General features: G+C 35.5%; 6 protein-coding genes across 17 annotated transcripts; 2 read left to right on the forward strand and 4 right to left on the reverse strand.

The window, feature by feature from the left end:
• Positions 1 to 46: 46 nt before the first annotated feature.
• Positions 47 to 4,027, reverse strand: LOC143368321 (uncharacterized). Of its 3 annotated transcripts, none has more exons than XM_076810897.1 (6): positions 3,655 to 4,027; positions 2,199 to 3,566; positions 2,048 to 2,133; positions 1,671 to 1,986; positions 1,227 to 1,330; positions 47 to 1,167 (listed from the first exon to the last, which is right to left on the reverse strand). In XM_076810897.1, exons 2-6 carry the CDS (start codon positions 3,448 to 3,450, stop codon positions 481 to 483), a joined length of 2,445 nt encoding a protein of 814 aa, XP_076667012.1. In that variant the 5' UTR covers positions 3,451 to 3,566; positions 3,655 to 4,027; the 3' UTR covers positions 47 to 480. The 3 variants fall into 3 exon arrangements, with proteins under 3 accessions (XP_076667012.1, XP_076667011.1, XP_076667013.1); XM_076810896.1 differs by having other exon boundaries at positions 3,780 to 4,026; XM_076810898.1 differs by having other exon boundaries at positions 2,703 to 4,027.
• Positions 4,028 to 5,610: 1,583 nt separating this feature from the next.
• LOC143368327 (armadillo repeat-containing protein 7) lies at positions 5,611 to 6,724 on the reverse strand. The gene is made up of 3 exons (XM_076810911.1): positions 6,310 to 6,724; positions 6,065 to 6,232; positions 5,611 to 5,979 (listed from the first exon to the last, which is right to left on the reverse strand). Exons 1-3 carry the CDS (start codon positions 6,416 to 6,418, stop codon positions 5,705 to 5,707), a joined length of 552 nt encoding a protein of 183 aa, XP_076667026.1. The 5' UTR covers positions 6,419 to 6,724; the 3' UTR covers positions 5,611 to 5,704.
• A 270-nt stretch (positions 6,725 to 6,994) lies between these two features.
• On the forward strand, positions 6,995 to 11,086 carry Stt3b (catalytic subunit 3B of the oligosaccharyltransferase complex). 4 transcript variants are annotated; one of them, XM_076810901.1, is made up of 8 exons: positions 6,995 to 7,145; positions 7,217 to 7,426; positions 7,573 to 8,271; positions 8,347 to 8,657; positions 8,729 to 9,269; positions 9,358 to 9,819; positions 9,903 to 9,993; positions 10,144 to 11,086. In XM_076810901.1, exons 2-8 carry the CDS (start codon positions 7,245 to 7,247, stop codon positions 10,222 to 10,224), a joined length of 2,367 nt encoding a protein of 788 aa, XP_076667016.1. In that variant the 5' UTR covers positions 6,995 to 7,145; positions 7,217 to 7,244; the 3' UTR covers positions 10,225 to 11,086. The 4 variants fall into 4 exon arrangements, with proteins under 4 accessions (XP_076667016.1, XP_076667017.1, XP_076667018.1 ...); XM_076810902.1 differs by having other exon boundaries at positions 6,995 to 7,426; positions 10,109 to 11,086; XM_076810903.1 differs by having other exon boundaries at positions 6,995 to 7,426; positions 10,115 to 11,086.
• Positions 11,087 to 13,387: 2,301 nt separating this feature from the next.
• L(3)l1231 (zf-C3Hc3H domain-containing lethal (3) L1231) lies at positions 13,388 to 19,122 on the forward strand. 2 transcript variants are annotated; one of them, XM_076810905.1, is made up of 3 exons: positions 13,388 to 14,616; positions 15,200 to 16,611; positions 16,805 to 19,122. In XM_076810905.1, exons 2-3 carry the CDS (start codon positions 15,231 to 15,233, stop codon positions 16,969 to 16,971), a joined length of 1,548 nt encoding a protein of 515 aa, XP_076667020.1. In that variant the 5' UTR covers positions 13,388 to 14,616; positions 15,200 to 15,230; the 3' UTR covers positions 16,972 to 19,122. The 2 variants fall into 2 exon arrangements, with proteins under 2 accessions (XP_076667020.1, XP_076667019.1); XM_076810904.1 differs by having other exon boundaries at positions 13,389 to 14,534.
• On the reverse strand, positions 18,046 to 21,958 carry LOC143368324 (uncharacterized). Of its 5 annotated transcripts, none has more exons than XR_013085214.1 (7): positions 21,720 to 21,958; positions 21,510 to 21,642; positions 20,931 to 21,438; positions 20,622 to 20,828; positions 20,316 to 20,554; positions 19,917 to 20,227; positions 18,046 to 18,170 (listed from the first exon to the last, which is right to left on the reverse strand). XR_013085214.1 is itself a non-coding variant. In XM_076810908.1 (6 exons), exons 1-6 carry the CDS (start codon positions 21,776 to 21,778, stop codon positions 18,141 to 18,143), a joined length of 1,176 nt encoding a protein of 391 aa, XP_076667023.1. In that variant the 5' UTR covers positions 21,779 to 21,958; the 3' UTR covers positions 18,068 to 18,140. The 5 variants fall into 5 exon arrangements, 3 of the variants coding, with proteins under 3 accessions (XP_076667023.1, XP_076667021.1, XP_076667022.1); XR_013085213.1 differs by lacking the exon at positions 18,046 to 18,170 and adding an exon at positions 19,551 to 19,812; XM_076810908.1 differs by lacking the exon at positions 19,917 to 20,227 and having other exon boundaries at positions 18,068 to 18,170.
• Positions 21,959 to 22,091: 133 nt separating this feature from the next.
• Positions 22,092 to 23,484, reverse strand: Mrpl9 (mitochondrial ribosomal protein L9). 2 transcript variants are annotated; one of them, XM_076810910.1, is made up of 3 exons: positions 23,239 to 23,484; positions 23,002 to 23,173; positions 22,092 to 22,864 (listed from the first exon to the last, which is right to left on the reverse strand). In XM_076810910.1, the coding sequence occupies exons 2-3, from the start codon at positions 23,095 to 23,097 to the stop codon at positions 22,130 to 22,132; spliced, it is 831 nt and encodes a 276-aa protein (XP_076667025.1). In that variant the 5' UTR covers positions 23,098 to 23,173; positions 23,239 to 23,484; the 3' UTR covers positions 22,092 to 22,129. The 2 variants fall into 2 exon arrangements, with proteins under 2 accessions (XP_076667025.1, XP_076667024.1); XM_076810909.1 differs by having other exon boundaries at positions 23,002 to 23,483.
• Positions 23,485 to 23,860: the final 376 nt, after the last annotated feature.

Below are 23,860 nucleotides of genomic sequence, written 5' to 3' on the forward strand. Positions count from 1 at the left end.
GTAGTAAGTAAATGATTAATTTTATTTTTCAAGTGTAACTCTGCAATTAAAATCAGATGCTATTTGATTTGCATTGCTGTATGGAAGTAGAAGTACACAGTTTTAGTTGGGATAAATGTACTCAGGAATGTATTTTTTAAAATTGTTTTGGACAGTGGACGCCGAAGCCGGATGCAAATAAAATAGTATTTCCAATGCAATATGAAGACTCGAGAGGTAAATTGATTTTATTTGAATAGTGAAAGTTTGAGAACTGTTCGGTGACATTATCAAGAATAGAAGTATTAATGGAAAGAGTTATGTATGAGCATATGATTTTTATATAAACATAGACAGTATATTGAATTCAGTATATTAAAAACTGAAGATGACTCAAAAACTTTAATAAATCAAATAACTTTTTCTTAATGGTTGTCTATTTATTTCTAACAACAGAAACTAATAACGCGTTCCTTATGAACTTGTAAGAGAATTGAATAACTATTTCTCATCCATACCATACAATAGTTGTTTCAAAGATTCTTCGTTTATGGTTTGTAAAGTGTTCGCAACATTCTCTTCGCTACTAAAATTTTGATCTATACTTGTGTTCGTTGTGTTCATCTCCATATTATGCGTTGTACTCGTGAAATTACTATAGGGTTTGAGTGTATCTTCTTTTTCTGTTGGAGATGATACTCGTAAATGTTCCATTTCAGCAGTGGGAGAAGACAGTCCGTTCTCCATGGGAGACATTATCAGTGAAAAGAAATCGTTTGTATTCTCTTGAAGTGGCTTTTCATCTTTCGAACATATTTTTGTAGAAGTTTGAAGGGGTTTCTTTAATATAGAGTTATCAGGAATGTTAGGCTTCCATGTGCTTCTTGTTTCTGCGTTCTTGTTGTTTATCGTTATATAGTCTTCTAATGTTTGCTCTTTACTTGGAGTTACCTGTGTTTTCTCGATATTTGATTGCTTTGTTAAAAGATGTTGACCTTGATCATTTATTATTAATACATACTTGTTTTCTTCGTTATTTATAAGATTTAACATTGGTTGGTTCTCTTCCAAAGGATCCCTTTGGGATTCGCACGAGTCTTTCGCATCTCGCATATTTGATAATTGCATTGATTGTTGATTTAAAGTATTCGCCTGTTGCGCTGGACACTTGTGAGTTCTCTGACTTACCTGCGATAATAGATAATTCATGGAATCTCAAGAATCTTATCGCTACAGTCATAACGTACCTTGTATCTGAAACTTTTTCCACACGCTGTGCATTTGTAAGGCATAACGCCGGTGTGAATCCTGCGATGAACTAGATACGAGACGCGTTGACGGAAACATTTTCCTAAAATGCAAATATGACTTGAAATATTTTCATTTTCTCCAGTTACTTAATCAATTTCTTATTGCAATTCGAAAATTTTTACTTTTCTATAAAAATTCAACAAAATTAAAGTCTGAAGACTTTCCTAGTCGGCGCTCACACTGTTATTATTCGTGGCTTCGCTTTATAAGCTGCTTGTATAAAACGTACGTGGTAATAGTCACGAAAAATTATTGTACATACATTGCAGAAACAGAACACTCCGTGTTAAATTGTTAGTAATAACTGAAAACAAAACATGCATTACTCTAAGATCCTTAGAATGTTTATTGAATAGTTTTCTTCTAATAATTCCACATACCACAAGTTTCACACGCAAAAGGTTTCTCTCCTGTATGAATTCGTTCGTGGTTATGCAAAGTCGATAGCTCTTTAAACGATCTGCCACAAGTTGCGCATGTATGTGGCTTATCATCTTTGTGATACAATCTATGTTTATGGTACGATTGTTGAAAGGTGAACGTTTTATTACATATATTACATTTATAAGGCATTTCTCCTGAATGTAGTCGTTTGTGTTTCTTTAAAAAATACTTAGTCGTGAACATTTTACTGCACACGTCGCATTCCCACTGTTTGGCTTCGTGTGTCTTTAAATGCTGTATTACATGCTGTTCCTGAAACCGATAAACGCATTTGATTTTCACAAGAATCGTTCGAAAATAATTGAATAATTACCTTTTTAAATGTTTTCCCACACGTAGGACAATTATATTTATTTTCATTCGATATAAGTTCTACTTGTCCACCCTTAGCCAAAGAACCTAAAGACACGTTTTCGTTAACTTCCACCAAATGATACACTTATAATATAATCTTAACAAATTACCCAAATTATATCCCATATGCGCTACCCTCATATGAACCATTAGACTACCTCTCATTTTGAATACTTTAGAGCACAAATGACACGAATAATTCTTAAGAAAATTTTCAGGAATGGCATGCAAATCTTTTTCATCGATCATATGTACTAATTGTTTGTGTAAAAATAGAATATTATAATCAGGAAAATGAAAGCCACATATATCGCAGCGTTCAGTCTTTTCTTTGGTCGATAAAGTTTTGAAAAATTTTAACTGAGGCAATATCTGATCGTCTGCGACAATTTGCTCTTGACTCTCGTTACATGTAGTAGATGGATCGTCCCGTGCATTTTTCTCATTGTTAAATTTCTCCAGTGATCCATTACTACAAACTGTCATGGCATTTGGAAATTTATTCAGTGCTATCATTTGTTCATTGTAGTCTTGCTTATTATTACAAGGGTTTTTGCTGTCTATAGAGCTTTTCAATTTATTTGTATTTTCTTTTGCAGAAGTTTGTTGCTCACACTGTTGATCTTGAATCCAGGATTTAAAAGTTTGGATAATTTCATGCTCTCCTTGACTGTGGTTTTGTATCAAATTTACATGCTCGATATCATTAGTAGCATAATACTGTGCGTCGTAGTTTGACTTTATTCCTCCTTGTAATGTTTGCGGAGAATCTTTATCTGACTTTCGCATTACTTTACCATTTTCATGAATCGTACTTACTTTCTCATTTTTGCACATTGAATCTGATAGACGCGCGACTTGAGTCGCGCCACTCAAAGGTAAATTCTGATCTTGAATGCAAACCCCTGAATTTACGATGGGAACATTGTTGGCTTCTGTAGTATGTAAGTCCTTAGATGATTTCGAACAGTTTTGAATATTTAAATTATTTTCTGGAAGTTTATTTATATCTACCATTTGTACCTTAGATACATTCCAATCTTGAAAAGTAGTATTTTGTAGATTATATACCGCTGGTGGGTTATTATCGTTAGTAGCAACATTTGTATGTATCGCCGGCTCCATTGTACTAGTTCCATTTAAATTAATAGTGTGACTGAATAAATGAATTGTCAATTTATCGATACCGAGCAATACTTCGTTACAGACAGGGCATGTAAGAGGTCGAGTCGCCACGCTTATTAATCCTGTTCGCAATGCGTCCAGTGTTAAAAAACCTGGTTGCGAGCACAAAGGGCACGCTAAAAGTCGTGCACACATGTTTCTTACAAATTCTTTATTCACGGTATATATTTTCCACATTAACTACTGTAATGCAGTCTCATATTGTTCTCCTTCCGTGGAGCACAAGGCGCGATGATAGACTTAACAGCAGAGGACGGTACAAGATATAAATGTTTTCCTCACATTTTATTTTTCTGTTGACAAAGACGAAAGTTTTATTAAGGTGCGATCTGATACTAACTTTTGAAATATAAAGTTGACGAGGTACGAGTTTAAACTAACTGATCAGTTTAAATTTAACATTGTGATCTATAATGTCATTGGGGTTATGCTTGAACTTGACCCGATAGCACAAATTAAACGCCAAAATCATATCTCGCGTTGCAATTAAGAAACAAAGGGCTTACTGAAGAGGAGCATTTCTTTTTCAGAGCGCACAGAATAGAGCAAAGTTTCACATCTGAAAATCTAATTATAGAATAACGATTTCAGATATTTATCCGGGATTCCTTTGATTCTATGTGGAGTGTAGGTGACGATCTTGAAGCTATATTTAGACAAGGGGCGGGACATTTAAGAAGAAAGTGTATTAGTGGTAGGAGTATGTGTATCAAATAAAAGTAGCTTAACATTTATTGATTTACAAAAAATAAAAAATATTATAAAAAATAAATCTCAAGTATTTCAATATATTGGACATTTGTACGGTGCTCCATCCTTACAGCAGTATTCCCTTCCAGCGGAGAGATTCGTATTGATCCACCCATGTTTACAGTTCTTAATAAATAGGTAAGCCTATTACAAAAGAGAACATTGTTTTACATAAAAACATATAGCGTTGTTTTCGTATAAAATTATTTGATTATTCTAGGATTTGTATGCTCACTCTTTCTTTATAGCAGTCACGATCTATCGAGCCGCATAATATTGTAGAACTATTTGGAAGGTACTTAATAATCTGTAATCAATTTTTACGTTTATTGTTGAGAGCTCAAAATCACAAAGTAGAGTAAAGCTTTCGATGATTAAACGAATATATGTATTTCTATAAATTTACTTACAGTGTCCAAACATTTATTTGTGCAAATCCTATTTCCACCTGGAGTACACGGAAATATTCCAGGTTGATCATGGATAAGAGCAGGGTTTCCTGTAGGTTGTTCTTTGCTACTCTTTTTAAATTGTCCACTTAGAAATATCCCACAAACACAACCAGGTGGAGATTCAGTAGTCGAAGTTTGAAGAATAGTGTTTAAAATTTTCGGCTCAGCGGTGGAAGTTTGAAGTAGAGTAATATTTAAAATTTTCGGCTCAGCGGTTGAAGTTTGAAGAGTAGTGTTCAAAATTTTCGATTTAATTTGTTCCTTTGCAAATGCAGGTGAGAGGCAAAAGACTAATAATAAAAATACAGAATACATATTTATCTGTAAAAATAAAAATTTGTGATTTTAATGCTTCCCATATAAACGACTAACAGATTATTAGAATGAAAATGTGCGTAATAAAAGGAATAAAAAATACAAATCTTCAGTTCTCTTTTAACTTACATTGATGATCACGTTGAATGAATCGCTTGCACGAACTCAATGAAAGTTAGCAAGTGGCTGCAGGGTTTGTTAAAGGTGTTGTTTTGTTACGTCAGCATCTAAAATGGGTCAGAGAGTAAGCAATATTTCATAATATTGTAATACCGCAATCGTATTGCTTATACTTTATTTATGCAGCGTGCACACAATCTTAAAATGCAGACAAATACATACAGGCAAAGAATCGCGGTTGTTTTTGATAACAGTGGACTTGTGTTTCATGACTTTTTAATGAGCTTTGCGTCTCCTTTTAAAACTATCTTTTCCCCATTCGCGATACAAGTATATTCACATTTAATAATCTTTCTTGCAGAAACAATTTGAACTTTTATCTCTATCATGTCACCTGCATAACACGGTTTCGGATATGTAAGATTTTGTTGAACAACTATGGTCCCTGGGCCAGGTACTCTTGTACCAATTACTCCTGACACCAAGCCATTAAGAAAAGCGCCATGTACAAGGTTGTTCAAAGAGCCAGTATGTACTGGATTATAATCGCCGGTTAATTTAGCAAAATTTAGTACATCATCGTTTGTTATTGTTTTGAAAATTGTTACTTCATTCGCAGGCTTCATACTATTTAAAACGTTTGATGAATTTGTTACATCAGAAGCACTTGTGCAGTACTTTTTTAAAAATTCCAGAAATGTCTTTGTAAGCTTCATTTTTATTCTTAACGTAGAATATACTATGTAACTTTATCGATTAGTTAATACATATGGTAATCAATTATAGGCGTTATTTCATGTAGTTTCAATATTTTCACATCCGGTTTCCTCTTTGGAATGATCCTTCAAAAATATTGTTGCCAAGTTTTTTATGCGATTATTTTCATGGTTCGATAGGTCAGATATTTGTTCAATTATTTCAGTTGTAACTTGATCCTTAGACTCGGGCGTAATTAGATATATTAAACTAGTAATTGCTGAAAGTATGATATCTTCGTCTTGCGAAGAAAGCAGTGGTGTCAATAATTGGATGCCTCGATTGCGTAAAATGTACAATTTATTTATCGGATCTAAAATGTAAATGTTCATTTCAATATTTACCAAGTACCATTTTCTAAACTAACAATTTATTCTTTGGAGCAAGCATATACTTACCAACGCACAGATTACAAACACCGCCTACTGCGAAACGTACCAGTTTCACATTATCCTCGGATAAAGTATGAAGAAACAAATCAATTATTTGTAGTTGCCTTATGTATCCGTAATTAATAGGATCGTAAGCAAAATTAGCAAGGTTCGCTAATACCTGTTCCTTTGCTTCTGTAAAAAGAAGGGATTCGTAACATCGACATTGGTTATGTGTGGCTGGCTAACCCATCTCTGCAACACAAATTTACCTCTAGATTTAGTAGTCTGAAATTCCGTAGCTAGAAGTTTCAAAAAATCGTAACGACCGATGCTATTCTTGCCAGTGCGTTTTATTAATTGCTCCTTATTAGTAAACATTAGATACCGAAGTTTTTATCGAACTGTTCAAAATATTACGTCACTATCGTCCCTGTCTATATAAATAATACAATTAAATTGATTTAAATGCACCGTTTTGACATGGGAACTTAATAGAGGAATTAATATGAGAAGTCTACGCAATTATTCCGGAGCATTATATTTACAGCATTCTATCATACAGCCTCTATGAATCAAGAAAAATATCAATGCTTTTGAATTTCATTGGTAAATCATGTTACGGGACATGTAATGTTACTTTCGTATTAATCGTATTATATCATAAGAAAGAATTAACTAATGAAAGGAGGCAGATTATCCGGATATGACGTTTGCGAGATTAATATTGCCGTGTTATATGAGGCTATATCTTCATATCTAGATCATAGTCGATGACCGGATGTGTTATATTGATACAATATTAATCTTATTGGTAGGCAAACTATTTCTGTCCCGTGTCTGGTTTAACGAAACCAATCGGCATCTTGATATTCTTATCGAACGTGACGTGCGCTTAAGCGCATATTCGAACGGACCCATTCCTCTACCATATTTCTTACGCGAGTACGACGAATCGTGGCTGTTGGGGAGTCATGGTTTAACACGTAGCCGGTGTTTGACGTGTCTTAGCCTCCTAGCCTAGGCATAGTGGTTTGGTAATTTGTTGCGAGCTGCTTGATTTGCAACGTGTTGGATGGAAGCGAACGTTAATATGTTTATGGCAAATGTCTGTTGAAAAGTAACGGAAATATTCTCCCATTACGTTCGTCAATATAAAGGAAATATGTTGCCAAATAGATCGTCCACGACAAATACCAGGAAAGATATGATGTTCCCCGATAAGAAATCGGCTCCGAAGCAAATGAAAACTTCCACGTTAACGAACGCCGCTGGCCTTAGTTCCCTCATCACTTTTACTGTTTTGCTACTCGCTTGGATTTCAGGATTCGCCTCTCGGCTGTTCGCCGTGATTCGTTTCGAAAGTATCATACATGAATTCGATCCTTGGTACGTACTTTTACACGTGTGCTGTATGTGAACATACGCATACGCGGATAATTTATTTCAATGCCTTTATCATTTAAGTGTAAGAGATTGGTAATACAGGGATAATTATTCAATTGGAAAGTGAATTGATACTTTTTTCGATGTAGGTTCAACTACAGAGCAACGGCGTATATGGTGCAGCATGGATTTTACAATTTCTTAAATTGGTTTGACGAGAGGGCTTGGTATCCGTTGGGCCGTATCGTGGGCGGCACCGTTTATCCTGGATTGATGATCACATCTGGCTCGATACATTATATACTACATTCTTTAAATATCCCAGTGCACATAAGGGATATTTGTGTATTCCTAGCTCCAATTTTTAGTGGCCTCACTGCCATATCTACGTACTTACTAACGAAAGAAATATGGAGCGCCGGGGCTGGTTTATTCGCCGCGTGCTTTACCGCGATCGTACCTGGTTACATTTCAAGATCCGTAGCAGGCAGTTACGACAATGAAGGCATCGCCATTTTCGCATTGCAGATTACTTATTATCTCTGGGTCAAGTCCGTTAAAACTGGCTCTATCTTCTGGGCTTCTATGACCGCTCTGTCCTACTTTTACATGGTGTCCGCATGGGGAGGCTATGTGTTTATCATTAATCTAATTCCATTCCATGTTTTCGCATTGCTGGTTATGAATCGATTCAGCAATCGCCTTTTTACAAGTTACACCACGTTCTATATTTTGGGGCTTTTGTTGAGTATGCAAATACCATTCGTTGGTTTCCAACCGATAAGAACATCGGAGCACATGGCTGCGGGAGGTGTGTTCGGTCTACTAATATTTGTAGCAACTCTCAGGTGCGTTCGTCGAACATATCGATAATACAAACGTACAAAGTATCTTAACGTAATACTTGGTTTTATTCCTTGCAGGTATTTGAGAACTGTACTTACCAAATCTGAGATGAAATATTTCGGAGGAATAGTCGCAGTTACAGCTGGCGTTCTGCTACTGGTTCTGATTTGTTTGACCTATGCCGGTGTCGTGGCTCCTTGGAGCGGAAGATTTTATTCGCTATGGGATACTGGCTACGCAAAGATACACATTCCAATAATAGCATCCGTTTCCGAGCATCAACCTACGACATGGTTCAGCTTTTTCTTTGACTTACACATTCTTGTTACAACATTTCCCGTTGGCCTTTGGTATTGCATTAAACATATTAACGACGAACGTGTTTTTGGTAAGAGTTGATAATAAAAGTGCATATTACTGAACGTTACGCAAGTGTATTAATAATCGATTATTTTACAGTTATATTGTACGCTTTAAGTGCTGTTTATTTTGCTGGAGTAATGGTGAGACTTATGCTTACTCTAACCCCAGTGGTTTGTATCCTTGCCGGGGTCGCGTTCAGCGATCTCCTAGAATTATTTTTTAAAGAGGAAGACAGCGAGAGAAACGATCGGAGTAGTAACGGAAGCGAAGAGGAGAGCGAAGAGGAAAGAGAGAGGAGTCCTGGTAGAGCTTTGTACGATAAAGCTGGTAAACTTCGTAGAATGAAACACGAGAGACCTAGAGGTAACGGTGATGGACTAGGAGTTAATCTCCGGAACGGGGTGGTCCTTGGTGCATTTATGTTGATGATGATGTTTACTTTACACTGTACTTGGATTACAAGTAACGCGTACTCTAGTCCTTCGATTGTTTTGGCATCGTATAGTAACGATGGCGGTAGAGCCATACTTGACGATTTCAGAGAAGCTTACTATTGGCTGGCTCAGAACACACCTATCGATGCCAGAGTTATGAGTTGGTGGGACTATGGTTATCAAATTGCTGGAATGGCTAATAGGTACATACAGAGAACAGTGTCTAAAACAATCTGTCGCTATATGTTCTCCCAAGATTTAATGCCGAATGCTCTGTTTGTTGAATTCTAGAACTACACTTGTCGACAATAATACTTGGAATAATTCCCATATAGCTCTGGTTGGGAAAGCAATGAGCTCAAATGAAAGTGCTGCCTACGAAATCATGACATCTTTGGATGTAGACTATGTGTTAGTTATTTTCGGAGGGATGATCGGATACTCTGGCGATGATGTTAATAAGTTCCTTTGGATGGTACGGATCGCTGAAGGTGAACATCCACAGGATATCCGCGAAAGTGATTACTTCACCGAAAGGGGAGAATTTCGCGTGGATTCCGAGGGTTCGCCTACGCTCTTGAATTCATTAATGTATAAGTTAAGCTATTATCGATTTGGAGAAGTCAAGATTGATTATCGATCACCTTACGGTTACGATCGCACGCGCAACGCAGAAATAGGAAATAAAAATTTCCAATTAACGTATTTAGAAGAAGCTTACACAACTGAACACTGGCTTGTTAGGATCTACAGGTAATATTGAAATTGAAGTACGGAATTTGTGCGTTATAAATTACATATCGTTTTTTTAAAATGAAAATAACTTAATTTCGCAGGGTGAAGAAACCAAATGAATTTAATAGACCTAGTATTCCAATATCTAAACGGATCGTTGCACGCAACGCCAATTCATATATCAGTAAAAAGGTGAGTGATCTATTCCATACGAAAATACAAGGAACATAAGATTGTATTTTCGGGATGTTCTATCGTATCGTTTATCGTTTTCCAAAGCATCGTATTGTTTGATCTTGAAACGTAGTTGAAGTTTTGGGGGGTTGGATATTAATGTTTCAGACACCACGTCGCAAGAAAGGTTACATAAAAAGCCGACCAGCTGTTATTAAGGGACAGAAACCTCAACGAAGGACTACGTAACAAACATTTATTACCTAATTGATAACGGTTTTCAAATACAACTTTTGTAATAAAAAAAAATTACCGTCCCTTGGGTCTACCACAAACTATACCTCAAACTAAGAATTTAATATCATTACAAATTCAGTCGATTGAAATATAGAATGAAAAAAAAGAAGAAGAATTTCCAACGTTCCAAACAATTGGAAGACTGTTTTATAAGTGTAATATAAAAAAAGGGGGGAGATCGTGTCCTTAATTTCGTTCACTGAAACGTGCGTTTATTTCTTGTTGGACTTTCGAAGATTATTAAATACTGTTTAGGTATGATTATCTTGCATATCGTTTGGGTAAAATATAATTTCTATACGATTGCAATATATAACGGACTTTGCAATGGATTCGTGTTATTTATGAACTTAACAAAGCAGTATGTTCGCGCATTTCAAATTTTTCTGTGCTCAACTATTCTCTAGTTCTTTACTCGTTTTTTTTTTTCTGTTTATCACTTTATATATGTCTCATTCACAAACGCAATTACAAATACTTATAAGCAATCACACTTTAAATTCCTCGGTGAGAAAATTTGATGAAAAAATTGACGATAAATATAAAAACTTTTGTTATCTATGTGTAATGCACATTAAACTCCAACACGTAAAATTTTACTAGCGTAGTGAATAAAAACATCTATTAAATATCAAGCAGGCGAGATCGGAGGGATCGAATACGTGTTATGTGTACACAGTTTATTGTATAGTATCTTGTTGAACATTTGTAATAACAATCTTGTCACTTAAGAGTATTGTATCGTTCGAAATTTTATTTTTATTTTCTGTATAGAACCTGAGAATATAAAGAACCCAATTTTACGCAATAGAAATATGTTTCCACACGTATTACTTTGATGTTTCGTTGTGTAATCCTCTAATTCTGTACTGCTCTTGTATTTTCGCTGAGAGGCCGTGTTTCGGTTTATGTTCATGATTCTTTGCTATAATATATGATAATATTATTTACGCGTACGTAACGCAAGTATAGCTAATGGTTTCAGTAGTAGATGTATGTGTTCGTAACATCATAAGATTATAGCTAAAGCAATGTTATGTACGCAGTACCTGTGTACATGGTCATTGTGTATATTTAATTATGAAAAGAACGAAGGAAGGAAATATAAGCGAAAATGAAGTTGTAGTACATATTATTCTTAGTATTTACATATCCATCATGAATACACTAATGTTTTTCTAGCTTTAAATATAACGTTAATATGATTTTCTTAACTTATGTCAATTATTCACGTTTCGCATTGATATTTTTTTACACATACTGCTATATACTTGTAGCGCAAATTCTTTTCATTTATGGCATCAATTTGTGCCATTTAGATCAATGAAATATGTTGTTATATTTCATAAGATTAAAATCCAACTGTTCTCGACAGCGTATATTAGATTATTTATAATATATAATTAATATTTCTCTCCGAAAAGGATAAAATATACAAATCAACAGGTGGCCACTGACAATGCATTTTATCGCGCATAGGTTATAATCTTTTAAATGTCAAAATCAGCTGATCAGTGGGTAACATTTTTTCAAGGTTACTGGATTCACTAATTACTTTCATTATTATATTGATCTGTTGATTGAACGAAGAACGGACAGTTACATATTAACTTAGCAATTGAATTTTAATCGTATTTTATTTCTGCAAGTAACAATACAAAGTACAAAATATTTCTTTGGTTATACAGCAATAAATAAGTATTACTCTAATCGTAAGTTACAGTTTTACATAATTATTGTACCATCTGTATTGTGTGTAATTTTGTATACAAAGTACTCTATTGTCTTCTTTACTCTTTCGTTTTTCTGTAATGTAAATGAAACTTATTTTCCCTATGTTGTACAACTATATGTATTGTTACACATGTCTGTTCACTGCGGGTTCCAGTGATGGTCTAGTGGTGACTCCCCCATCTATTTCTGACAACTCCATCGGCACTGATTCCAGATCTGGAATTCCAGATTCCCTATTTCCTGCATCTACTAAGTTTTACGTCATTCGGGACAACTGTAGACTGCAGAGAAACCTTTAAATCTCGGAGAAGGCGAATCAGCTTATTCTTTCTATGTGACTGATGTAACAGTTGACGATACAACAGTTCATCATTTGCGACTGCCACAGCCAAGAGTTGAGCAATTGGCTTGTTGATTATTTCTGGGACCATGGATGCCATCATATGGCACAGGAAAGCTCTTGGCCAGGCAACATCTCTTCTTACTATCTGGGATGGCTGAACCAGAACCTTGCCCAAACCTCGATGAAAAACTTCCACTGTTACTACAGGGAATGCGGCTGCTATCCTTGGGATGGTTATGATGTCAGCTGTTAAGGGAGGTAGCCAGGATTTCTCGGAGTGGTCAAGATGTTGTATTTCTCTTTTAGCACAACTGGAATACTTATTAATTCCCTTTCACCAGCCTCTACTTTATCTCTCATGACCTTACGAGCTGTCTGCATTGATTTTATTATGAACTTAGGATCGAAACTCTTAAACTTCGTAATGTCCTGTTGCACCTTTGGCGCTGTAGCCTCTTCCATCAGCACATTTTGGCTGGAGCACAGTTGGTGTATTACGCAGTAAAGGGATTCATGCTCGTCGAAGCCGTGCTCCTTTTTGAACTGGCTCAAGTGTGTTATGAAATCTAAATTTCTGTTTCTGTTTGCCATCTTCTGGCCAGGTTTTGCTCAGCACTTTACAGCACTTTAGTTTCTTACAGCAGCTTAAAGATTGAAGATTGGTTTTGTTTTGTTACCATTTGTTACGCTTGGTCGTCTTGGTTACGCTACCGCGTGAATGTAGCTAGATAACTGTATGCAATCGATATGTAAAATAGGAGCGAAATTCGAAGGCAGATACTTGCATACACTTGCGAAAGTATGTACGATTGTTAAGAATACGCGATGCGGGTGGCATGCGTGGGAAAGATGTTGGGCAGAGGTCGAAAGCAGTTAGAAGAAATCAAATAGCAGACCCGGGGACGAATCTCGAGGTTCAGTTTAAGTCACGAATTTCTCGAGATGTCCCTGGACTACAAGGATCTATGGGAGGTCTCGGATAGAAAATAAACTTATCAAGTTATGAGTTATTCAGTTCTTTCTTACATCGCATTTGAAAAGAGCATTATTTAAAGTTGATTCTTACGTTTCGCTATAAACTATTCACAGAATTCTTTTAATACTTAATTCCGTGAAATAGTAATTAAAGATTATCCTACGCATCGTATGAAATTTTAGAACTGTTATTGCACAAAAGGATGACAACATTGTAGAAAACAAATACGATTGTTCTAAATAGTCTAATACATAGTACGCAACACGAAAATTTCGAACCATCCATAAGAATGTTATACATCAAAGCGGAAGGAATGAAATGTTGCAAAATAATCTGCTAATTCTTTTCTTTCTTAGTAATATTTTCTACGACTTAGGAAGTAAAGAGCGAGAACAAAATAAATGAGATTTATCGCGCGCGGCCAGCAATTAAAAGGTTATGTCGAAATGAAGTAACGAAGAGCGATCTAATTGTTTCTAACGGGAATATCCGAGATCCTGTGGAAATAGGATTCTGTATATTATCATATGAAGTCAGTTAAGACTTGGAGCAGGCGTGATACGTTCGTGAATTGAATTCATAGTGATAATACAGTGAATTCAAAGATTTTTCGCATCAGAAACTGTTCGTGTGTGCAGTGTCCGCCATTTTGCTTCCCTTACATCTGACATGTCTTTCTAATGTTATTATCGATGAATGCTGGAATTTGTGCGTGAATCTTCAATCTCGTTGGAGTGTACTATCTTCCAAGAAAAAAGGTCGGATTGTTCCTGATTGGGCAGCAACCTCCATTGCTATTGGAACTATTGGAAGTAATGTGCATTGTCCCAACCTCGGCCAAACTAAACGAAACATTGAGTACATAAAGGGGACTTCGTGAGCGCATTTGTGAACAGTTTACTTCTTGTTAATGGGTGCGAGTATGCGGCAGAGCTCACTCGATGAGTTTTCTTCACTGTACCGTTGAGACTTAATTACGATATCTCGCACAGTGTCTTATTTCCTATATAAGCAGTGAACATAACCAAACAGTGTTGATAGTCAACATCGTGTATTCATGTCAACACCGGAGATAAAAAGCTTATTAATATGGCATTGACTTGTCAGAGATTGCTAGAACTCCTGAAGTCAGTATCCAATGCTACGGTCTCATACAATGCGGTTATTCAAAGATGTGTAGGATACGTTTGATATGAACTGCTATGCGAGGCAAGGATTGTTTTTATCCTGATCTAGCTATGGACTAAGTTCACGCTTACTGCTTGAACCAGGAGACTTTAGTAAATATCTGGTACATATTACATATAGGAATACACGAATCAAAGCTATAAAGTGATACAATAGCTTTAATTGGTATAGATATTATTGCAAGCTAAAGTATTATTCGCACTTTTAAAGCGTAGAATAAATTTCATCGTCGTTCGAGTATATAAATCATTTGTAAGGTTGCCGTTATGATATTTGATACTAGATGATAAATAGGGGATCTTAAACTCTCTATTAAAGCAGAATCCATGACAAAACTAAGTTTTGTACATATGCACATACATGTAAATAATATATAGCCGAGTGCACATTACATTGGTGTTTCCAAGTACGAATAGTGCGCATGACTATTTTATAATTTATTATATTTTGTACAAAGGTTCGTTTTATTAGTTATACCGTCTTGATGCATTCGAACATCAATGTTTCCGAGGCAGATAGAGAAAAGCAAACTGTGATACGATACTATAAAAGTAATTTTTTATTTTTTTATCCCCAGTATTATAAATTCAGAAGTAATACTGTTCGCACTTGGATCTTGGCACATGGCGTGAACTAAGTTTTAACTAGATAGGAAGAAAGTTGATTTGGAGGGTTTGAGAATGCAGGTGGAACAGGAGACGAGAGAAGCGGTAATCAATGAAGGTCCCCATATCCGAAAACTCAAACATGGACAATAAATTGAAGTTTTCGGATCGCTTGAAGGCTTTACTGAAAACCGAGGCTCGCCAAGATGTGGACCCGTACATTTTCAGCGAACCGGAGCCATTCACTACAGCAGCGGGGAGAAATGTTGCAGTAGTCTCATCTAAAAATCCTAAAGTAATGCAAAGTTGTAAAAATATTAAATCTAAAAGGAAATGTATTAAGCAAAGAATAAGGATAACGTCCGTACCAGATGCAGAATACAAAGCTGTACAAGATCGTGCTATAGAATTAGACGTTGATGGTAGTGTCGGTGGTGGTGGCGGCGGTAGTGGTGACAGTGAAAACATAGATTATAAAATAGCGAAAGTAATTCAACAGAAGCGGCATCGTATCGACAAGTTACACAGATTAAAATGTAGAAGGCAAAGTCGGGACCATACCCTATTGTATTATCCTAGAGCTGGAGATGAGATATCGGATAGCGATTCCAGCGGGGACGAAGTGACGGTATACCAGCGTTATTGGTTCTCTGGAGAAGCCAGTACGGCGCTAAATCGTTCTGCTCGCCTCTCCCAATTGCGCTCCCAGTTAAGGCGACGATTAATTCAATTGCATAAAGGTGGGACAGACTCGGAGGCCTTGTTACGCGATAGAGCTAGATGTCTGCTGGAAGCTGCTTACAAAGATCCTACATCTACCGCTAGAGCTTTGATCGATTCCCCGAGCACGAGTAAAGTAGTAGACGGGCCACTGTTAGTTGGCGGACTCTGCGGCGCCGAAGGATGTCAGCAGACATCTTTGCCCTGCACGCGTCATTGCTCCCGTCACATTATGTTGAACGGAGATCAACTTTTATTTGAACATTGCACTGCCAAGTTTAGTGATAATACACAATGTTGTATTCCCGTGTTCGATGTTGCGCACGAGTTACCTCTTTGTCCGGAGCACGCGAGGAAAAGGGATAACTACCATCGTAAAGCCCAAGAGTCTAAACCAAAGAAAGCTCGTAAGAAGCCGACATCCCCAACAATTCCCAGGCCTAAACCAAAATCCAGGCCAAAGAAACGAAAACGGCCTCCCGCGAATAAGCTCGAGACTAAGAGTCCTACCTTAGTGCACGAAGAGAGCCAATACCTGAGTCAAATAAACTCTAGTGAAAATCAGACAAAAACATTGAATAATTTGAATACCGTAGCGCAAGGAAGTTCGCATTCTTCTAATTTAAATTTAGGATTAGGGCTCGGTCTCGGAGGAGGGCTTAAGGTAGACCTGGGAGATCACGAAGTGTTTCCTTCTTTGGATTCTGCGGAGCATGATTTTGGCAATGTGCTCAACAACTTACCCCCTGACGCTTTTAATGACATATTCATTGGTAATTACACTCTTATTATTGCAATACATTTTTATATCGGCTGATATATATTTATTACTCCTAGATTCAATTTCTTATTTAATTAATTCCAAAGGTACCCCCCTACATTGAGTACATTAGCTACAGTACAAGTTGAATAACATTTCCTATTCTGAACACTAGAGTAGAACGAGACTTGTTATTTATTTTGTAGAAAGCAGAAATGGAGAATATGAACCGTCAAGGGAAGAAGAGGAGGAATTGGAGCGAGCATTGGAGGCAGTAGATAAAGATGTACGGAATTTAGAGAGAATGGGGCAAACGCATGGACTTTTAGAGCCAGCCTTGTTGGCTCAACTTATGTCAGATATTGCTTCGTAGCCCCGTCTATTTTAATAATAATATAATACTTTGAAAACGAGTTCGCGTGTGTTCCTTATAATATAGAAAGAAATACTGTTTGTGTCTGTGCTGCTAAATGTAAGATTGTGTTATTGACTTTCATTACATAGCTATGCAAGTACAAGATAATGGCAGGGATTGACATACAGAAAGTAAAAAAGAAATAGTAAAGTTATTAATTTAGCATAAATATCATTGGACACATCGTCATACCGTGGCTAGATTTACATCACGTAAAATAGATCACATTTCTCATAAACACCGAAAATTCCATCCTTTCTGACAAATAATTATAAATATACCATCGTCTCATCTTACCCTTCGCACTGTATTTGCAATTTGCTTGTAAATTGTTCCGAGTATACTTTTCAAAAATCAGTTACGATCTTGTAGTTATAATAGCATGGTAATTACCGTGTCACCTTAATTGTGCAGCATGAAAACGATTTTGTAAAATAATTATAACATATTTGAATCTTTCAGGGTACATAGATTTTTTTATTATTTATTACTTTCTGCGACATTAATTAGGAACAGACTTATCAGTACATTATTTTCATGTATAATCTTTATTTTGCTTCTAAGTACCCTGATGTATCTACAGGATATATTCATAGATTTTAAAAATATGGTCAAATGACATTCATAAAATCATTTAATGAAATATTAAAAATTAATGAATTGATTTGTAAGTATTTTACAATCCATTATAATAGAAATTGAACGACTCATTTATGTAAAGAAAGAATCAGCAACGATTCTATTAAAATACGAAGCTCCTGCAAGTTTGTGAAGCTACAATGTGTACTAATTGTAAGTAAGATGGAGAATCCTTTCATCCGTTTGTTTGAGATAAGAATTAAGTACAAGGGCTATGTTCGATGCATGTTTTGATAAAAGTGTAACTTGGTTTTCATTTGAACGGAAATTAAAACTATTTTAACAAGTTACCCCTCGTTGGAAAACTTTTGTTTATAGAATACAGTTGCACGGGCACATGACTGAACTTAAAAAAAATTACACGCTCACATAATCATATTCATTTTCATCATTTATCCGCTGTAATAATGTACGCAAGTAATCGCAAATAATCTTACTGACACATGCATAATCATCGCTGTCATCGTTTCCTTCATTTTGTATTATAATCATGTAGGCAAATGTTCAGTGATAGATAGCTGTAACAATTAAAAATTCAAATTAATAAGAAGTGCCGAAATAGTTTCATTTTTTTTTTTATATTTCTAGTAAGTATATATAATATGTTTAAATTTCTTTCGCAGCCTATGAGAAAAGATGACACGCTGTGCGTTATTTTATTATCCGAAGTAACAATATTAGAAACTAAAATTTAAGAGAATGTTAACGGGGCACAGATTCTGAGAGTAAAACTAGATTGCCTTTGTCAATCATAAGGACGGCTGGGTTACTTACTGCCAATTAATATTTAAAATATCGCAATATAGCTGTAGCGTTGATACTAGTGTTGCCTGTGTAAATGTAATAATTCAAGATATACACAACATAACTTCAAATTTATCATAATTTTAATACATATCGTAATTGAAATCGAAGGAAGGACACATTGAACGACTTTGTAGATTATGAATATAACTGTCAATAAAGCATATAAAACAAGAGACACATTTCACACGTAACACCAAGATTGTATAGATTTCTGTGAGATCTAGATTTTATTATCGAAGTCTCTGTGCCAAATGTTATTAACGGAGGGATTAAATTTTCTACACCATACATGCGTGTCACTTATTCATAAATAATAGGTCGCAAAGAAGTATACTTTGGATAATGAATGTTTTAGGTAGATGTAAACCATCGCAAATAAATAGTAAATTTGCCACTTGTAAATGAAAACAAAAAAATATAATTTGCAATTTAACCCATATTGGGATTAAATTAAATATATATATATATCTATATATATATATATTGTTATTATATATAACGGTAGTAAGTAGGTACAGTAATTATTTATAAAAGGGCAATGCAGAATTAATCGTGAGGCAAAAGCATTGCTTTGGAAATGTACCTATATGTGTATCTCTTTGTAAAATATCAGCATTAGTACTCATTATTAGGCATTATCAATTATAATAAGCATATTTTTTACATTGTCTTATTGTACTCAGTTTATCCACCCTCATCACGTATCCCTTAAAGCGTTCTTCTTGAACATATGTGTCTATATATTTAATCGTGCTTTACGCAGCAGAATATTCACTAATATCTACTTTGCATGTTTTGCGATGTACATTATAATTTTCGTGATCTACGATAATCATTGAAAATATTCTTTAGATAATGATTCCTATTTTTTATTCCTCCATACGCGATATTGGTCATGATATTGAATGAGAAACAGGTATACATTATTATTTGACAATTGTCAATAAATTCATAGTGTACGGGGCAGTGAATAGCTTTAACATCAAATATTGACACATATGTTCGATTACCTGATTGTTATCAATTCATATTAATATTAAGTAAGTATACAAATAATAAAACAGACTTAAAACAGTGATCGAACGATTGGATTCTGTTTCATTAATTTTTTTACTTTATTTTACAAAAGCATACTTAAATAAACAAAAAAATAGTAATTTTTATTTGTCATCGATTATTACGCTTCGTAACATACATCTGCTACTTCTCATGTATTTAACCAAAATATTGTCCACGTTAATGTTTCTCTAAGAAATTGCGTATCCTTTTCAGATGAATTACGAATCGTTGGGTTGTACTACTTAGCAGGTATCTGACTATCTGGTGACTTATACCACTTGCGTGTTGCTTTCACTGTGCGTATGCGTACGGACTTCATATGATCAGAGATAATTACGCAGCAAATAGATATTTTTCATTGGTATAATTGTCTATTACATTCCACAGATACTTCTCACCAGTAAATGTTTACAAATACTCAGTAACTAATACAGACCAGTATACAAACAGAAAATTTCAGCCCTTTAATTCTTTATAAATTGGAATGTTGGTATATAGAAAATTATTCATACAGCGTCCCAATTGAAAATGTATCAGCACCTTTATTTCTTCGACGTTTAATTTCTCTGATAAGCCATTTCTTTCTTGCTTCCTCGCGGACTGTCTGATAGCCTTTAAGTGCGATATCCTTTATAGTAATCGGAAAATGTTGTACCAAAGTAGTTCCAGTTTGGAATAGCGGAAGTCGCGGAGTTTTTATAATTTTATGCTGCAATATAAAGTACAGAAATGTAATATCTATGTTGGGCAACAAATGTACAATATAATATAGTTAAAGGATACTTGTGAAAACTTACCACCGTATGTTTCGACGAAGTATCTTTCGCACTCTTCTTCGCATCAAACTTTCTTCTGTCGGATATCTGAATTTCGTCGGTCTGCTCTTCTTCCTGTGGCATCAACAGTAGATCAAAATCAGCTTTATTTTGTCCTAGAATTCCTATTTTGATGCCCAATCGTTGTAACTCATCTTCCCGCGCAAGAAGAGCGTTTTGTAGAAAAACAATTCGTTCATCATTGCAATCATCTCCTATGCCTGTAGATTATAATATAAGATTACTGTCTTTTAGTAAGAGGCAGGCGAATAAAAATAAATAACACACCTAAAGATAGGAGACGATAATCTGTATTCGAATATATTAATTCTTCTATTATAGGGGAATTTCTTAATAATTTTCTCTTTTCCTGCACTTCTCGACCCTGCAATACCTCAATATCATCTGTTAACATATCCTGAACAACTTGACTTGTACTTTGCCTTTTTGCCATGTTGTACGCGTCGGTTCTAAATAATCTGTGTAATTCTATTTCTATGAAAAATAGCTCCTTATTTATCAGAATATAAATTCTCTCCTATTAGCAAGTACGCTAGCAGTAATGCACGGCTTCTTTCTTACTCGCGACTAACTTACCGATCAAACCAAAGTATTTACGTTCTAAAGCTATCCAGGCAATACGATGCGACATACAGATTAATACTTCAAACATTCTTAAATCTTTCTCTCCTTGCGATTGAGTTAAGGAAGTCATTCCTTTATTGCCACTGGTCATATGGTGATATTGAATGGTATCTTGGCAACCTACTATTAAATCAGCATATTCTCTACCCAAGATACACCGAAGATTTTGCATTTCCTTCGCGTATCTAGATCTATAGCCTCTGGCTAAAGGATTGGGGGCTTTTTTCATAGTAGCTGCGCGCTCCGCCATTAAATCCTCCCATATCGCCATATAATATTCAAAATAGATTATTACAGCTCTTAAGAAACGATCGACGATTGGCAAATGAAAGAAATTTATGAATTGCGGGCTGACAGGACTTGCTAATAAGAACAGTACAAGATCCTTTATGTCTTGTAAAATAATAATATTCGGTTCATTTGGGGATATCTGTCTTAGATAAAACCTTCTGAATCTCAGCTGAAATAATGGATATTTTAAATAAACGAAAAGATTACAGGTACTACTATAATCTGTCCCCTATCATTCACCTGTTCACGTTGGCTTAATGTTTCACGAAAGTTTAAAATTAAGTATGCATGCGGAGAATAGACGTCTGAGCCGTTAGCAGTATCATGTATCCGTTGGTGTCTTTTAATTGGCTCATCCTCTGCTTTCGGTATGCTGGCATATAAATACAGAATAAAAACGTACGAAATACTACAGTATAAAATGAATGATTGTTTAAGAATCATATATACCTTACTCCTAGTATCAGTCCATCGCTAATTTCGTCCCATCCGAAATGTTTGCCGTCCATTTTTAAATGTTGAAAGATCGAGGAATCATACGCATTATTTGAAAAGTTCAATTTAAAAGTCAGGTTAACCGATTAAGTACTTAAAGTCAAGCCAATTTGACACCGCGGGAATCGATTGATTATGCGTACGTCCGTACATAATTACTAAGTATCAATTTACATAGCATATATACTTAGAACAGGAGCTACGAAAAACCCGCGTAAATCTACCACCAGATTCGGCCAATTAAATCTGATTATTAGTAAAATTTATTAATTTATCTAACAATAGATAGTATAGGTGACTATATAAGGGCATTAAAATTGTTTCAGGTTTAATTCTGTACAACTTAGATTTTATTTACAATACATTCACTCATCATTCTCGTCAGTTCTTTCTGTGTATAAACGATGCTTCGGAAGAGAATCCAAAATAGGCTGGTCTTCTGGAAAGATTGCTATGCTAGGCAAATCCCAAAATGGTATGTCACCCTGTGTGCCTGCCTGATTGGATACATCGGAAGGCCAATGGTGTATTTTACACCTGACTTTTACTTCTTCGCAGTTATTAATCTTGACGGTAACATAAAACTCTTTATTTTCGATCGATAAATCCGGCCCGGATATAGCTTTCTCCGGGATGGTCATTGCATCTTCAGGAACGATAATACCTTCTTTGCGAAAACTTGCCCTCAAGTGCCACTTCTCTATCGTCCACGGTGTATACGCAGACATTTGTACGGACAAATAATGTTGAGACAACACGGATAAAGTTTTATCCACGAACTCAGAACTTTGTATATTCATATCCTTCTTTGCTTCGGCGTCGTCGATTGTATACTCTTTCATATTTTCCGGAGTCGCATATACAGCCAGCTTTGGTAGCAAGAGATTGTTATAAGCCTTGAAAGGAGCTACGGTAACTTTTTGGCCCTTTGTGCCTACACGTTTTACGGTGTTCAATAAGATAAGATCGACTGGTTTTTGCTTTCTGGACACTGTGTTCTCGACGAGATCATAAATGAAGTATTTAGATTTCATCGGTGGTGGTTTTTGATTCTTTTTATACAAAGGAGCTGGATACCTTCTCTTTAGGATAAACGTGTTCTATAGTAAAAAAGACTTTTATTAATTAAAACTTATATGCAACAGATTAATCTGCGTTAACTAATAGTTCATGTGTTACGCTGAACAAGGCTTTTGTATTAATACTTATTACTGGAGGCTTAATAATGAAACATTACCCGAGTTTGCTGTGTTAATAAATCCATCTGATTGGAGAGCAGCATTGTTGATTGTGCTCTTAAATGACTTACACACAGATTTGTATACCTCAACATATTTATTTGTTTACTAAATACGTTTGAACGTAAAGTTAATCTCTTAATAAGTGATTTGCATTAAGAACAAAGTGAAGTTGCTTTAGGTTTGGTTCGGATAGTTCAGGAACCCGATCCTTAAGCTTTTTCTTAGAGATGAAGCTTTGTGATGTAAACAAATGGTTGTAAATATATTGTTAAAGAAGGTACTGTAATTGTTTCCATAACAACATTGTATAGGCCTGCGGCAAGTCTTTTTAATTTATGGAGAAAGTTCGCCAGAGTCATATAGCGGCGAAACCTGTGAACTAAGGACCCACTCGATTTGTGAACACATAATAATTTGTTTATTTCTATGTTTTTTTCCACTTTGAAACATCTAGACTTGTTGTAGAGTCATCGTGAATCATTGTGTAGTAATGTTTAGCATCAAAATTGTTTATTTAGTGCCTGAAAAAGCGTTTTAACAATTCAATCAGTTTATCAGTTTATTCGTTCAGAAATGGTGAGCAACGGTGAAAAGTATGAACTAAAATAGACGTTAAAGCACGTCAGTGGGCCGTCTTGGCTGTACTTCCGAAACCCCCATGCTCCGAATTGGTCGAAATTTTGAAAGTAGGTTCTTTTTTTGACAAAAATGATGATTGCGAGAAGGATTTCTGACGACTTGAAATTATTTCGTACCACAGACGAGGTATAGGATAGATCTATCAACCAATGCATTTTTCTGTCACCGGTTTGGGGGGTCCTAGAATTAACCCTTACCATTTTTGTGTCGCATGTA

Source organism: Andrena cerasifolii, chromosome 4 (assembly GCF_050908995.1).
Source record: "Andrena cerasifolii isolate SP2316 chromosome 4, iyAndCera1_principal, whole genome shotgun sequence".
Lineage (NCBI taxonomy): Eukaryota > Metazoa > Arthropoda > Insecta > Hymenoptera > Andrenidae > Andrena > Andrena cerasifolii.